Source organism: Monodelphis domestica, chromosome 5 (genome assembly GCF_027887165.1).
Source record: "Monodelphis domestica isolate mMonDom1 chromosome 5, mMonDom1.pri, whole genome shotgun sequence".
NCBI classification, from domain to species: domain Eukaryota; kingdom Metazoa; phylum Chordata; class Mammalia; order Didelphimorphia; family Didelphidae; genus Monodelphis; species Monodelphis domestica.
The window spans coordinates 88,587,145-88,604,230 of record NC_077231.1 but is presented as its reverse complement, the minus strand read 5'-3'; the positions used below and the strand labels follow the sequence as shown (position 1 = coordinate 88,604,230).

Here is a 17,086-nt window from a genome sequence, read left to right as displayed (position 1 = left end):
GAAGCAGGAGAACATTATACACAGAGACTGATACACTGTGGTACAATCGAATGTAATGGACTTCTCTACTAGCAGCAATGCAAAGATCCAGGACAATTCAGAGGGACTTATGAGAAAGAACACTATTCACATCCAGAGGAAGAACTATGGGAGTAGAAACATAGAACAAAAACAACTGTTTGATCACATGGGTTGATGGGGATATGATTGGGGATGTAGACTCTAAATGATCACCCTGGTGCAAATATCAATAATATGGAAATAGGTGTTGATCAATTACACATGTAAAACCCAGTGGAATTGCTTGTTGGCTACGGGAGGTGGGAGGAAGGAAGGGAGGGAAAAAACATGAATCCTGTAACCGTGGAAAAATATTCTAAATTAAATAAAAATTTTAAAATCACAAGAAAAATAAGAGAAAGGAGAATTCTTTTAAAAAATTGATAATAATGCATTAACTATCCTCTCCATGATACTTTATTAACTAATAAGTGGATATAGGCTTCTTTCTAGGGACGTGGGCCTGTGACTTCATCTCTTCTCTTTTCATTCTTCCACTAGTTCTGCAGTCCACACTTCCTGAATAGTTATCTTTTGAAGTCCAAATTCAAGTGGCCAATGAAACAAACTTGAAAAAAGAAAAAATAATTTCTGATTCTTTAAGACTTTTTAGGATCAAGCAGTGGTTATTATTTTTCATTTTCCCCTTATTCTATACCTATCCAGATACAAAATAAAATAAGTGTATGGAAAACACTTTGTAGAACATATGATTGTACATGAAACTGCAATATCTTAAGATGTAGACCATTATTTTCATCTTAATTGTATACTAACTTCAAGAGTAACTTTCAGATCTGCTCAAATTATCTGTAATCTCTTCTGGCATTCCTTCTCTTCTCTTTTTTTGGAAGAGAGACTGTGGCCTTAGGGGGGTACCTGTCCTTATTTCCTTTATCCCTCTAACCAACTTCTCTTTGAGAAAGAAAACCCCTTGTGACAAATACATATTTGTCAAGCAAAGTAAGTTCCCACATTGGGGTCCAGAAATGGTGTCTATTATTTTGCACCTCGAGTCCATCACTTCTCAGAAGGTGAATAGTACGCTTCATCACTGGTACTCTGAAATTGTGGTTGGTTATTTCATTTATCAGAGTTCTTAAGGTCTTTCAGACCTTAATATTCATTAATATTCATAACATTGTATAAATTGTTCAACTTTTGCTTATTTTACTCTGCTTCAGTTCATTTGCTTTCCTAGATTTTTCTTCATCCACCTTGGCTCAGTTCTCATGGAATAATAATATTATGTTACATTCATATTCCATAATTTGTTCAGCAATTTCCTCCTTTGTATTTCCTCATTTCTATTTTTTTCCATTCCAGAAAAAACTGTTATAGATATTTTTGTCTGTCAGGGTTCTTTCCCTCTTTCGTTGAATTGTTTAGGGGTAAAGGACTAGTAGTTCTATCACTGTATCAAAAGGTACTCATGAATGCAGTCATCCAAAACAATCCCAGAGACTCATGATGAAAAATAATATCTGCCTTAATAGAAAGAACTAATGGAACCTGAATGCAGACCAAGATATACAATATTTAATTTTCTTATTCTTTTTTTCATTTAAGATCTCTTCTACAAAATGGCTAATATGAAAAAATATTTTACATGATTACACTTATAAAATCTATATCAGATTGCTTACTTTCTCAAGGGGGGAAGGGCTGGGAAGGAGTGAGGGAAGGAGGATGGGAATGAAGGAGAAAATCTCTAACTCAAAATTAAAAAAAAATGAATGTTTAAAAATTGTTTTTCATGTACTTGAGGAAAAATAAAATATGTAAAAAGGATTCATGTTTTAGTGACTTTCTAGAAAGGCTGGACCATTTCACAGTCCTATCATTATTGCATTAATATATATTTTTCCCACAGCTCCTCACAACTCAGAGGTGTCAATTTGCATTTTACTATTAGTCATATGGAACTTTTTTTTTAATCTGATTTTTCATAGCCTGGATTTGTTCTTTAAGACTGACTTTTCATGTACATTTACCATTAATTAATTGGGAAATGACTTATATTGTGAATTTAAATCACTTTTTCCCCCTATGTTTTTTGGAAATGAGACCTTTATCAGGGAAATTTACTTCATATATTCCCCTTCCCATTAAGTGTTTAAAAACATTTTTTTAAGTTTCAGTGTAATTTTTAATAATTTTCTGACACTTTGCAATCCACCTTTTCTCCCTTCCTCCCAGTTTCCCCCCTCCCCAAGATGGCAGGTGATATGATATATGCTATACATGTATTATCATACAAAACGTATTTTCATGTTCATCATGTTTTGAAAAAAGACACATCAGTTAAACTAGATAAAAATTCATGGAGAAAAAAATGAAGAATCATAATGTCTTGATCTGTATTCAGACTTGGTCAGTTCTTTCTATAGCAGCAAAATAGCCTTTTTTATCATGAATCTCTTGGCATCGTTCTAGATCCTTGCATTACTGATAAAATTGTCTTTCAGATTTGATCATTGTACATTAGAATCCATACTAAGTATTATTTCTGAGGCAGAAGAACAGTAAAGGCTGTCCAATTGGGTTTAAATGACTTGTTCAGGGTTACAAAGCTAGGAAGTGTCTGAGGCTAGATTTGGACCCAGGACCATGGTTCTCTAAGCCTGGTTCTCTATCTACTGAGCCACTTTGCTGCTCCTGCATAGATATTTTATTATGTTTTTCAGTAGTAATGTAATCTGTTTACTCCAGTGTTTCTTTTGATTACCTTAAGTATCTTAAATTGAATTCTTTGAGCTTCCTTTTCTGTTTACCTTTTTAGTTTTCTTTTGAATCTCAAATTTGATCAGGGAATTTTCTTTTCAGATCTGGTCATTTTGTGAGTAATATCTGGAAGTCCTTTATTTCATTAAATATGCTTTTCTTCCCATGGAGTATAATGCTCAGTTTTTCTGGGTATATAATTCTTGGTTGTAGTCCTAGATCCTTTGCGTTATGGAAGGGCAACCACCTAGTACAGTAAATAGAGTGCTAGGTAGGACTGGATTTGGGAAGACCTGGGTTCAAATTTGATTTTAGACACTTTTTAGTTGTGTGATTCTGGGCAAGTCATTTAACCACAATTGCTTAGCCCTTGCCATTCTTCTATTTTAGAAATGATACTAAGAAAGAATATAAAATAATATTGTAGAAGCTGCTGGTTCCTGTGTAATCATAATTATAGCTATACAAAATTTGAATTGTTTTTCTTTTTCCTGGCTGTTTGAAGTATTTTCTCCTTGGCCTAAGAGTTCCAGAATTTAACTATAATAGTCCTGGGATTTTAAAATTTGGGGTCTCTTTCAGGATGTTATTGGTAGATTCTTCTAATTTCTATTTTCTTCTCTTCAAGAATATCAAGGCAATTCTCCCTGATAATTTCTTGTTATATGGTGTTTAAGCCCTTTTTTGATCATGGTTTTCAAGAAGTCCAATGATCCTTTGGTTCTCTCTCCTACATCATTTTCCAGGTCAGTTATTTTTCTAGTGAGGTATTTTAGATTTTGTTCTATTTTTCTATTCTTTTGAATTTGTTTTTATTATTTCTTGCTATCTTATGGAACTTCCATTCATCCAATTCTAATGCTTAGGGACCCATTTTCTTCTGTTCTTCCTTTTTTTCAAGACTCTGTACTTCTTTTTTTAGAGAGTTATTTTCTTGCTTGAGATTTTGTAGTAGGAAGCTACTTTCTTCGGTGCATTTTTGTTCTAAACTGTTGGCTTTTTCTATCATTTTCTTTTCTTCCAAGTCTCTTATTGTTTTTTTAAATTTTCTTTTGGAACTCTTCTAGGAGTTCATTTCAGGTCTGACATTTTACATTTTCCTTTGAGGCATCACACATTTTAATTTTTGAACTGCTTTCCATTTCTGAGCTTTCATTTTGGTCATCTCTATTGCTGAAATAGTTTACCAATGTTAGACTTTTTTCTTTTGTTCATTTTTGAGGGGGCTTTCCTCTTGTCTCTGCCTATATGTTGAAGTTTAGCTCCATTTCTGGGGTAGAAGGAGTACTGTCTTGCACATGTAATATGTTGTATTCTAGTACCCGGGGGTTAACTTGACTGTTTTGGTTCTCAGATTGATCACTTTTACAGAGGTGACCTGTCTGGCCTGCTCTGGGGACATTTGTAGTTGTTCTCTCCAGATTACATGTAATGAGTCACACTGGATTCTGCCCTCTCTGAAGGTAGACCATATTGAACTTTGTTCCTCCCCATGCTGCCTGCACTATGCCAGGCCATTTTCCTACACTGTCACCTGTATGGTATTGTTTTGGTTTTTGCTCTTCCCTGTAGAGGTTGCCCTAAGTCTCACTGGTCACCTTCCCCTGCCACTTGTGTGTACTCCCTGGCATATAATGCATCCCCTGCACTCCCTTTACCCCAGGGAGATGGACACTCCTTTTTGCCCCTCCATACTTTTCTGGGCAGGAGGACTGCTTTGCTCTGTTTTCTGTTGGTTCGGCTGTTCTGTGCTTCTTTTTGAGGTGTTTTATTGTGGTGGTTTGGAGTATGACTAGTGAACTACAAGCATTTCTTACTCCTTCATCTTAGATCCTGGTTAACTCTTTCCTTTACAATTGTAATTGCATTGGTTTTGTTTATGCAATTAAAAAAATTACATGATCAAGTTTCTGTATTTTATTTCTCTCCCTAACTCATTTGGTCATAATATAGTGATTAGCTAGCCCCTGAACCAGGAAGTCTTGGGTTCAAATGCTTCCTCTGACACATATTGTTTGAGTGACTGGCAAATCATGTTAATCCTCTGTGCTTCATAGATCTAAATGATGATTTCTTTCTGGTTTTTCTCATTTGTTTTTCAGTGTGACCTTTTGCCTCTAAATTATATATCCATTTGGAACATATCTTTTTTTTAAACCCTTGCCTTTTTTTTTGTAGAATTGATATTAAATATTGTTTCAAAGGCAGAAGAACAGCAAAGGCTAAGCCACTGAGGTTAAGTGACTTGCCCAGGTTCAACCAGTTAGGAAGTGTCTGAGGTCATATTTGAATTTAGGACCACTTGTCTCCTGGTCTGGCTCTTGCTGCCCCATTTGGAGATATCTTAGTGTAGTTTCCTGTTATTTTTTTTCTATCAATTTGTGTGACACATATACTTATCTCTATCAATGAGTTACTTTTACTTTGGGGTTCCATGGTTTCTTTTTGTCCTTCCGCTTATAATAATAATTCATATTTTTTGCATTTTGTTTTGTTTGCAAAACATCTTATCCATAACTTGGTGAGTGAGGAAGGGAGTGCAAGTATTATCATTATCTTTATTTTATCTGTGACTTGCCCATGGTCACACTGCTAGAAATACTGCAAGTATTTCTTTTTTTTTTAACCCTTATCTTCTATCTGTGTATTGGTTCTAATACAGAAGAGTGGTAAGGCTAGGCAATGGGGGTCAAGTGCTTGCCCAGGGTCACACAGCTGGGAAGTGTCTGAAGTCAAATTTGAACCCAGGATGGTTAGGTCTAGAGTTCTTTCTTCTGAACCACTGGCTGCCTCTGCAAATATTTCTTAAGTGATTACTCTGAGCGAGACCCTGTGCCTTATATGAACTCATACAAAGAAAGGTAAAAACATTGTCTTTTGTCTTGAAAGCTTTCACATTCCAATGGAGGAGAGAACATGTAAATAATCTTGTGTATACAAGTAAGATGCAGAGTATATAGAAGGGGATCACGGAGGAAAGGCATTAGGAGGAAAGGATGTTCCCCTGGAGAGGCCCCTTGATGAAGGTATGAGCAGTTATTCAGAAAACTAAGGAAACTGAGGGGAGGGGAGGAAGGAGAATGTTCTGCGCCTGGAGGACGTCTAGTGAAAGGTTTGTCCTGAAGTTGCGGTGTGTGAGGGACAAAAGCTTGATTTGTGGGGAAGCAAGTGTGCTGAGGAGCCTGGAGAGCTAGGATATGGCAGTGTGGTTGAAGGGCTTTTCTTTACAAGCTACACAGACAGCTTTGACTTTCAACTTGATCCTGGGAGTATTCAGGAGCTGCCACAATTTACTGAGTAGGGAGCGACGACAGGATCAAACCTATGCTTTTGGGAAACGCTTGTGGGAGTTAGGAAGTGCCTGTGCTCAGTTCGGAACCACTCAGTATCTCGACTTTCCCTAGAGTGTATCTTTTCCCCTTCCCTACTTATTCTCAATGCAGCTGCTCAGTATTCTGACCATTGCCTTCCTAGGACACAGCCTGAGACCAAAGAGATTTCAGTAATTGGGGAGAAAAAGACACAGAATTCACAGAATCCTGTGGTGCATCAGACTCCTTCGCCGCCTTGGAGCTAGCTACCTCCTGTGCGAGATAAAAATGAGCCCTCTCCCCGTGTAAATTAAAAATCTGGAGTCAGAAAGTGAGAATAGAAGAGACAGAGTGTCTTTCTCATGAGAACGGCAAATATCCCCTAGTAGTGGCAAATGCAAATACCTGGGCGCAAAGATAAGCATCATATAGGTTCTTGCTGGGAGACTCCCCCCTCCCTCCCTCCTCTGTCCAATCCCTTGTCTGGGGGTCAGGACTTACAATCTAGTTGTGAAGTCCACCCCAATCAGAAAATAGCAAGGTATACGAGCTCATCACTTGGGAGGGGGCTAAGAGTGTCCCCCTAAATTTTTAAGGGTAAGGAGCTGCAGCTCGGCTGGCTGAGTGCTAAGTGTCTGATGCCCTTGGATAAGCAGCCTCTCATCCTCCCCAGGTGCCAGACCTGCCTCCTAAATCTTCTGTACAAATAATCAAGAAGTCCTTGAAACTAAAACAGACTGGTGTACACATTCCGTTCTTTAATGGGGGTGTAAGCTGGGTGCTTTACTTTGAGAATCACACACTTTATTTAATTTCACTTACTCCCAAATGAAGCTGACCTATTTAAGACTGTAGTGGCATCCTTTAGATGAATATTTCTAGTCTAATCACTTCTACATATTCATCAGTAGCATAGAGTGACATTCCTTACCTCATTTAAATGTGTAGAGGGAGGCTTAAACCTTTACTTAGAACTTTTTACTTGTTGAAAGAAAAAATGTGCTCAATATTTAAAAAAATTTCCCTTCCATATTGTTAATACAGACTTGCTATTTTGTTTATTCACAGTACTTAGAACTTCGATTTAATAAAGCAGCTCGCTCGATGGGATCATTTCTATTTATTGTTCAAACGGCAAGTAATTTGACAAGTTATTCTGTCCTTTGTAATCTGGGGTGTTTTAAAGCTTATTTAGTTATAAATAAATATTTTAATACATTTGAATATACATGAAAATAGAAAGATGGCAGAAGGAACTCAAAACATTAAACATAATAAACAGTGAAATAAATTTTATAATTTTATTTTATTTTATTTTTTTAGAGAATTTAGAGAATTTACTTGAATATGTAGCTGCCTCTTAGAAAGGAAGCCTCATTTTAGGGAAAATATTGACAAAGAAAGGTAAGTGGCCAGGATGGTGAAAGGCGTTACTATGCTGTATTCGAATTGATTCAGAGTTGACAGTGGATCAAATCTGAAAAAAAAACTTAAGAGAAACATGAGTCCTTATTTTTCTTTTGAAGATCTGTCTTGTAGAAAAGGAATTAGTCTTATTCTGCTTGACTTTAGAGGGTGGAACTAGGAGGTGAGAGTGGAAGTTGCAGAAACATAGTATGAAGACTGTCTTCATTTAAGGAAATTTTTTTTCCTGATAATTGGGCTAATAGTGGAATGAGGATTGTTGGAAAAATATCAGGGATTCATTATCACAGAAAGTTTTCATTTCTCAGGCTCTCACAAAAGGGATTTCTTTTCAAGTTGTAGATGGAATGAGATAACCTCTGACATCCCTTTCAACACTTTGATTTTGTTAATTCAGATGAATAATTTTTTGAAAACAGCTCATTCTTACTTCTTTTGCCAACGAAATATATAAACCAAAAGCCTTAACTTATTCCTTTTTTAAAAATACTTAAACTGAGAAGACCTTTTAGGAATTTTCACTTTGAAACTCGAGGAAAAGTACTTTCTATAATGTACATAGCCAGTCCAAAGATGTATGACCTAAACTTCTTTAAAGAGATAGAGAAAAAAATTGATCTCTTTGCACACATTTTAAATAGAAGGGCAACTCTTCTTATTTCAATTTAAAAGACATTAAAAGAAACAATAGATTTTGATAAAATAGCTAGCATTCATAAAGCACATTAATATTTACAAAGCTCTTTAACATACCTCCTTTGACCCTTAAAATAAGTCTGTGGAATAGGTAGTATTATTATCTTTATTATATGGGTAAGGAAACAGAGACTTAAAGGTTTAAATGATTTGTCCTGGGTTGCACAGCTACCAGGTAGTCTGAGGAAGAATTTGAAAACCTTCTGTGCTATTTATCTGCCAACTTATGTTATAATTTGAACTAACACAACAGTCAGAAGCCCACTATTTCAAAATAATTGTTCTAAAATGTGTAATTCAAGAACATATATGAATATGAGAAGCAGAGTATGGATGTCTTTGATCATCTTTTATGCATCTTATATACAAGAAATTGTTTGACAACCAATGTTTCTCATTTGGTTTCTCTTTCTAGATGCTATATACTGGAATTGTTATATATGCTCCTGCTCTTGCTTTGAATCAAGGTCAGCTTAAAATAACAACCATTATTTTTAATGATAAATTTGTTGTTAATTTTCCAGTGAATTTAAATGAGATAAAAATAAGCTCCTTAAGTTTCCTCACTATTTGTATCATAATATACATTTTTTTAAATTTAGTCCCCACCCTTGGAATTGCTATATTTGTTTATGTCTGACAGAAGTCAAACTCTTGGCCTTTGGGTACTGGATGTGCTTTTCAAAATGGTTCACTTATATTGGTAAATTAGAACTACATATGATAATGTTACCTGTTTACTTAGTAATAGTATTTTAAAGATCTTTTCAATTAAAAAAGTAATTTATTATTGCATTTGCTTTCCATGGTTACTTTGTGAATTTAGCATGAAGAGGTATTTTACTAATTTAAATGATGAAGATGTTGAGACTAAGTGACTAGCCTAAGGATATACATGACTACTTATTGTCACATCACAGCTGGGACTAGAACTCAGTCTCAAGACTCATCTCTACTCCTTCCAACTCTTTTATTAGTGACATTCTAATTCTTGCTTCCTGTTGTGGGAAATTAATACTGCATTGTGATTAAAAATATTTTACCCCTTTGGACCCTCTCTAAAAAACCTCTATGAGCAGCCATAGTTGAACCCTGATTTGGGCTAAGCAGCCATGTAAAATTCAGTTAAGGTACAGTGGTCCAGGCTCATGGCAGAATGGTTTGGTGTCTTCTGAATCTCAGCAATGACACCTACTCTTGTGATGAAATAAAGGAAGAGTTGAGGCCTCTGGGTCCACTTTCTCAATGGCTATCACTCAGAGATATCTTGGAATGTTCAGGGGAGGGGACATATAGATCTATATATCTATATATATCTGTACCAAAGGAGGAAAGGCCTCTTTTTGGATTGTGGAGAGAGAGAGAATGAATCATATTAAAATGTTTTAAGTACTCAATAAATTAAAAAATAAATACTGCCTCCCAAGAATTTCCATCATTACAGTGGAGAATATTGTTCTTTAGTTCACATCAGTTTTCAATTTGTATACCAATGCTTTCATCATTGGTTTATAGCAGGTATGAAGTAGTTTGCTTTCTATCCAGTGATGATACACAAAGTCTTATAAGTTCCTTAGGTAGAACAATAGCCAAAGCAAATATATCTCCCATCTTTCCATTTTTTTTTTGTTTTTAAGAGTTTTAAGTTATTTTAAACTTATTTGACACCAGTGTCTAATTTCAATTCTAATTATAATGTGGAACTAAGTCTTGAGTTCTTGGAGACTATGCCAGTGGGTTGAAAACTATTGCATGTTCCTACCAAGTTGTAAAGGCTTTGTTGTTTACTTGAGGGCTATCCTATCTGACTCTGGAGAGGATTATCTCCAGAGATCTGGCTGGTTACATTCAGCTTATGAAACTACCTTCTTAGACATTGATCCTTGAAATATCAATGAATTTATCTTTGTCTTATATTTTAGGGTATCATTTTAAAACAACTGATGAGAATGTTTTTAAAAGCTCAGAAGTCACCAACTGAAATATATAAAAACAATAATTATTTTGTTGCAACTTTTCAACATTTGGAACATTAGGAAAATTCTAAAATTCATGCTTTATAATTTTTTTGTATTTTCTTTTTTAGTCACAGGATTTGAACTCTGGAGTGCTATAGTTGGAACTGGGATTGTCTGTACTTTCTACTGCACAGTGGTATGTTGTTTATTTAACATTTCTACTTGCTCAGTTAAGTAGTCTGCATATCCAATTAGAAAAAGAAGATTTCAGTTTCTTAAAATAAGTTACAGTACAATACTCGATTCTAAGGTGTTTTGCTCTTCTTTCCTATTTTCCTTTTTTTGAAACTTCATTTAACCCTCTTGCTTGTAGCTATCATCTCTCTACAAATGATATTCACAGATCTGTGTGTCCAGTCCCACTTTTTCAGATCTTAGCCCCACATCACCACTGCCTACTGGATATTTCAAACTGGATATGCCAGAGCCATCCTAAATTGAATACATCTAAAACCAAGCTCTTTATCTTTCTCCCCCAAATCTCCCCTATTCCAAATGTCTTTTTTTAAAAAAAGAATCCACCATAGTTCTAGTGTCTTAGGTTTGTAATTTTGGCATTATCCTGTATGCCTCACTTTTCTTTACCCCATATACCTAATAAATCACTGATTTACCTTTTCTTCTTTTATAACATATCTCAAATCCAGCCTTTTCTGTCTAACCACAGATCTTTCTTCTTAGTTCATGCTTTCCTCATCTTTTCCTTAAATTATTTCAACAGCCTACTAATAGGGTTCCCTGCTTTGGGCCTTTCCCCACTCCAGTCAATCCTATACATTGTTGTTGAAGCAGTTAAAAAAAATCCATTTATGTTATTACTCTAACTCAATCCAGCCTTAGACATGTATTAACTGTGTGACACCCCACCCTGTGCAAATCACTTATCCTTTGCTTGCCTCAGTTTCCTCACCTGTAAAGTGGGGATAATAATAGCATCTAACTCCCTTGGTTGTTGTGAAGATCAAGTGAGTTAACAATTGTAAAGCACTTGGCACAGCACCTGGCAATATAGTAAGTGCTATTTGTGGTGAAAGATTACTACACCAATGTAGTCTCCAAGCTAATAATGGGCTTATTGGGAGAGGGCTGGTCTCACAATAAAGCCGGACTCTGGTCAAGACCAAGATCAAAGATCCCCAGCTTTAGGAGATGACCTTTTTTTTTTTTGCACAGAAATCTGATGACAGCATCAGATTAAAGACAGAAAGTACAGTCAAAATTAAAGTAGGATGGACATAAATCTTTCACATGGTCAGGTCTTAATTAATGACACAAGTGCTGAATAAGCTGGAAAGTACAGAAATCATCACTATGGGTGGTAACTAATGTCTGTTATGATGGCTGACCTTTCCAAGGTCTCTGCAATAAGGGGTCAGGGTCTGATTGTTTTTGCTGACAATTTCTATTAATGTCAGGAGACAGCTACTTCATTGCACTTAGCCAGGCACCCCAAAGGCAGCCCTCCACCCCCAGCCTGACTGTTGTACATGTACCACAGTGTGGTGGGCTTGAGAGAGAGACTTTTGGGTTACAGGCTTAAGGTCAAAGTGCCTGTCAGGAAGATTTAGTATCACCCAAAGCTGTATTTTTCTTAGCTAATGCTTATCATTCAAATAAAGCAAACTATATTACTTATAATCATAAAGGCTAATACTATTATAATAATAAAAACAGGGCAGGGGGTTTTGCACTCACATCACTAAATGTTAGCTGCTATTATTATTATTATTAATCAACTCCAGTGGCCTCTTGAATAAAGTATACACTCCTCCATTTGGCTTTGAGAGGTCTACACAACCTGACCATCTTTCCATTCTCCCTGTTTATTACTCCCCTAGCATTGTGCTAGACATCTACATTGGCCTTCTCTCTTTTTCTCACACATAGCACTCGATCTCTCACCTCTGGGCCTTTGGTGTCACTACTCCCCATGCCCGGGAATCCTCTCCTTCCCTCCTTCTGCCTAAGGGAATCCCTTATTTTCTTGAAGTTGAAGTTGAGATGCCATATTTTACATGAAGCCTTTTTGACCTCCAACTGGTCGTGTCTTCTCTCAAACTACCTTACATTTAACTACTTTGTATTTATTTAAATTTATTCACATTACATTTAGATATGTACAGTCTTATCCATTAGAAAATGAGAGTGTGATGGGCATTTGATAAATACTTCTTTTTTTAATTGTTTGGTGAAGAGTCCGACATAACTGAAACAACTGAACAGCAACAACAAAAAGGCAGGTTAGAACTGAATTATCCAATAAGACAGAAGAAGCTGCTGGGCGTTTCTTGAATCTTAGAATAGGGACAAGAACGTCAGAATGTCAGGATTTGATTTTGGCCTCTCTGTAAATGATGGATTGCAGAAGGAAGACACTGAAATCAGAGGGAACCGTTAAAGACTCTTTCAAGCAGTTCAGGAAAGGTTAGTGATCAAAATAGGGTGGTAGCATATGTGGAAAAAGAGAAATGGATTTTATGGAAGTAGAATTCAAGGATTCAACAATTGATTTCATGTGCAAGGGAGTGAAGGAGAGGCAAGAGCCTAGGCTTATTACCAGGTAATAAACTTGGGAAAATGAGAGGATGCTACTGCCTTTAACAAAAATAGACTTGGAAGAAAAATAGTTCTAATGGGAAGACAATGAAGTCCTTTTTATGATGTTTGAGATGTCATTGGGACTTCCAGCTGACAATGCTGTATTGATGGTTAAGAGATATTAGGACTGATAATAATTGTGTAGAGATAATAATTGGCCTCATGGCAGCAGAGAATGTCACCTAGGGAGAGATTGTAGTGAGACTAGAGAGGAGCTCTATGTGACAAAATGTGAGTGGGAAATTGAAGGAAGGAGCCATATGGGGAGGCAGAAAACCAGGAGAACAGTCATGGAAGCCTAGGCAAGGAAAAGTGTTCCTGAAGAGGTGGTGAGAAGTGTCAAAAGCAGCAGGAGAGGCAAGGAGGCTGAAGATTGGAAAAATATCATTTATTTTCAAGTAAGAGGGTCACTGGTAACATTTAAGTCAGTGGCAATAAGAGACTAGCAAGAAGCTGTACTAAGCTGTACTAAGTGTACATTCATCATTGATGAATGAATGGTTGATGAAGTAGAGGCAGAAAAAGCAGATTATCTTTCAAATGGTTTGGTCATGGAAGAGAAAAGACATAAATACAAAAGCTTTTGGGATGGTACTCGAGGGTTGTTGTTTTTATAAAGTATAGGAGAGACCCCGGCCAATGGTATTAGGGAAGGAGGCCAACAGCTAGGAAGACATTTAACCTTGAGAGAAAATGATCACTAGTGTACCCTGCTAAAGGAGTGCAAAGGGCATGAGAACAGGAATAGAAAGAATACGGGATCAAAGGAATGTAGTTTTAGAACTGAAAGGGCTATTCAAGGACATTGAGTCCATCCCCTTCATTTTACATATGAAGAAATCAAGGTTCAGTGTAATAATGGTGATTTAGAGGATCATCACAGAGACCCTTTCCACTGTCTGGGATGGTATTTCAATGGCGTTCACAAGGAATTCATAATGAAGGAACTGAATGTGAGAGAGAGCAGGAGGGAAGATGGGTTGGCTCCTACTCTCCTTTCACCTCCCCTGAGGTGATAACTTGCACAGGTAACTGGAGGTTCCCTGAAGAGAAAGGGTGATGAAATAGTGGAAGAAGGATCTCCCCTATAAAATAAACCCAGGGGAAACCCCTGAGACAAGGAAATCCTGAGACAAGCCTTGGTGGAGGCTTTGCTTCAGTGGGGGAGGGTCTTGATGTGCTCTGCTGAATCTTCATTCAGATTTTTTCCCCAAGTTCAAACCAAGGTACTTGACAAATCTGACTGTGGTTTTGATGTTTAATGATAAAACCAAAGGCAAGTTGGGAGATGGAAAGTGGGACTTGGTCTAGCCCTAATTATTTCCTAACTCGGTCCTTGGCCCAGGCAGCTTACTTTAGCCAACCTGGGTTTCTCTGACTCGATCCCCAACTAAATTATCCAAACTATTTAATATATCTCTAACCTAAGGAGCCTATAAATAGGTGCAAGAGGCCTGGAGGGGAAAGAGAGTTGGGCTCTCTCTTCAGTGAGCCCCCCTTCGGGGTTTGAGGCATCTTCTCCTCAGTAGGGACGTTCTTAGAGGTGACAGGCAGATGATAGCTCTGCAGAACAATCTTGAGCGTTGAAACAGAATATTCTTCTTCTGGCTCTTGGGTGAGATCCTCAGCTAGGAAACACGTCCTGCTACATCAAGGTCTTAGCTCAAAAAGCCAAGAATTCCATATAGATCTTTCCTTGGTCACTTTTCCTTTCCCAGAATGCCTTGCTCTCCAACCGACATTTCTGCCACCCAAGCCCCTCATGCAAAGATTCCAATTTCGTCTCTTGCACTGATCCTTATTACATCATGGAGGTTAAATGACTTGCTCAAAGCTGGGCAGCAGGCTAAGTATCTTATCTTTTGGAAGGAAAACATCATGCTATCCTCCAAATGGCTCTCCTAAATACACTTACACAATATTTTCAGCATTTTTTTTTTTAGCAAGACATTAGTGGTTCATTCATTTATTCATTTACTTGTTCAGTAAACATCATAAATATATGAGTGAAGGTTTATAGGTATTTTTTTTTCTTAAAACCCTTACTTTCCACCTTAGAATCAATACCAAGACAGTACCAACAATTGGTTCCAAGACAGAAGAGTGGTAAGGGCTAGGCAATGGGGGTTAAGTGACTTGTCCAGGGTCACACAGCTGGGAAGTGTCAGAGGCCATATTTTAACCCAGGACCTCTTGTCTTTGGGCCTCTCAATCCACTGAATTGCCCAGTTACCCCCTCTAGATATTCTTAACCTAAAATCTTTGAAATTCAAAAGTATTTTGGTAACTCCGTAGTTTTAATTTCCTTTTTAATTGTACCTGTTTTATTTTAGGTATTTTGAAACATCTGATGAAGGGATTCATAGGCTTTGCCAAACTGCTAAAGAGGGGCCTAGTGTTGTGTGCACCTTGCTTAAGATGATAAGCTGTAGAGAAGGAGCAGATTCACATTGCTGGAGCTCTCAGATCGTTGAAGTCACAGGTCCAGCCTCTCTCTCCATTCTGTGAATGAGGTGTTAGGAAAGTTCATAGGAGTGAGAATCACCGCCATTTATTTTTCTCTCCTTTCCCTTCCCTACCATTGTGGGGATGGAGGGCGGGGGTTGGGGTGGGGGTGGGGCAGGGGAAGAAAAGCAAGACTACTAAGAAATATAGTCAAAGCAAAACAGGCTCTCACATGGACCTCACATGCTCTAAGTGAAGCCCCAGGCTGGTGTTTAAGGTAGGAAGGGAAGGGATAGGAATAAGCATTTATCTTATTTTTAAACCCTTATTTCTGTCCTTATGACAACTTGAGGCCAGAAGGGGAAGAGCCAAGCCAGTGGGCTGAAGTGACGTGCCGAAGGGCACACAGTTAAGAAGGATCTGAGATTGGATTTGAACTCAGGTCCTCTCTGACTCCCTGCCTCAGTTATGAGCATTTAAAAGTGCCCGGCATTGTGCTAAGCACTTTAGGGATATTGTCTCATTTAATTCCCATGACCGCCTTGAGTTCCGCGCTACTCTTATTTCTGTTTCCCCGCGGAGGAAGCCCCTAGAAGGGTTAGCATAAAGGAAGCCTGGTGGATTGATCGCCACTGTTTTCCCCTTTAGAGAAAGCTGCGGGCTGTGCTCGTGCGCGTCCTTCATGCCACACCTTCAGGGTTTGGTTTTGGATTGTTCTCCAGTAGATGTTTGAGCTTGAGCTCTTGGGAAAGAAAATAAGATCGAGGTCGACATCGGAAGCCGTTAGACAGTTGCCCAGAGCCGCCATTGCAGAGGGCGCGCTTCCTGATCCGGTGCTTCAGCGCTCTCCTCTGGGAGCACGGACTGGAGAGACGGGAGGCGGGGGAGCAAGGCGAAATGTGAGAGCCGCGTGCCTGGGCAGCTTGGGGGCGGGAAAGGGGCAAGCGCTTTGCCTGGATTTCAGGCACCCTGTGGACTGTTCTGTGACTTTAGCGGGGACGGGACCTGCTAATTCTCTGGAGCGAAGCACAGTCTTCAATGATTTCACATCGTTTTATGATGAAGAGACGTGGTTAAAGTTCTTCTGCTAAAATCTAAGCACTAGGGACTAGGCTACGAGACTATCTCCTCCTGCCCATCCGGCTCAGGTGATCTAGTCACAGAAACTGGTCCCGTGACAAGCAGAAATGAGGTATTCATAGATTAATTACGGGCCAAGATGACGGCCTCTTTCCTTTAGACAGGGTGGAGGTTTTGCTGATTAAATTAGAAAAGCAACCCGGCATTGCTATTGACGCTGTCCCTGGGGGCTTTTAAAGAGACTTCAAGATGTAAGATTTCAATTAATATCCAATAACTTCAAGCATTATATTTTATCAGATTTATTAATAATTTCATGAAGCAGAAGAAATAAAAGGACAAAAATAAAAGCCCGAGTAAAGAAAAGTTTTCCCGGACTGAACGTGAGAGTGAAAGTGGGATCCTGGGATTTAGAGTCCTGAGGAGCAGATTCTAATTACACAATGAGAAGGAAAAGAAAATCAGTCTGTTCAGTGCCAGAGATGTAAATTGCCTGGGCTGTCTGTGCTCCTGATTTCCTGGCATTATAATTAGTATATTTTGAATTTTTGTTCACGCTTCCCACAGATAGTTGTGTATTTGTGGGGCAGTTAATTTTAGTTATTGTTTTTAATATACCATCTTAACAGATATCTTTGCTTTGAGCTAATTGTGTCTATTGGCTGAGCATTGAAGCTAAGCTCATCACTGGGGGGAACATAAGCTGTGTTTTTATTGCCAGAAAAAGCC

At 38.0% G+C, this 17,086-nt stretch overlaps 1 protein-coding gene and 1 long non-coding RNA gene across 3 annotated transcripts in view; one reads left to right on the top strand and one right to left on the bottom strand.

Annotated features, from left to right (window-relative positions):
• The window catches only part of LOC100020571 (sodium-coupled monocarboxylate transporter 1), a 160,411-nt gene that overhangs the window by 38,828 nt on the left and 104,497 nt on the right, over nucleotides 1-17,086 (top strand). Inside the window, exons 2-4 of one of the 2 annotated variants that reach the window (XM_007503301.3) lie at nucleotides 7,164-7,229; nucleotides 8,632-8,683; nucleotides 10,303-10,370. In XM_007503301.3, coding sequence (XP_007503363.1) covers nucleotides 7,164-7,229; nucleotides 8,632-8,683; nucleotides 10,303-10,370 — 186 coding nt within the window. Of the gene's footprint in view, nucleotides 1-7,163; nucleotides 7,230-8,631; nucleotides 8,684-10,302; nucleotides 10,371-15,892; nucleotides 16,177-17,086 lie in introns of those variants that run through there. The other variant, XM_056798756.1, reaches the window with a different exon arrangement.
• Nucleotides 15,125-16,105, bottom strand: LOC103104554 (uncharacterized). The gene is made up of 2 exons (XR_472533.3): nucleotides 15,969-16,105; nucleotides 15,125-15,334 (listed from the first exon to the last, which is right to left on the bottom strand). It is a non-coding gene; the product is annotated as an uncharacterized LOC103104554 (long non-coding RNA).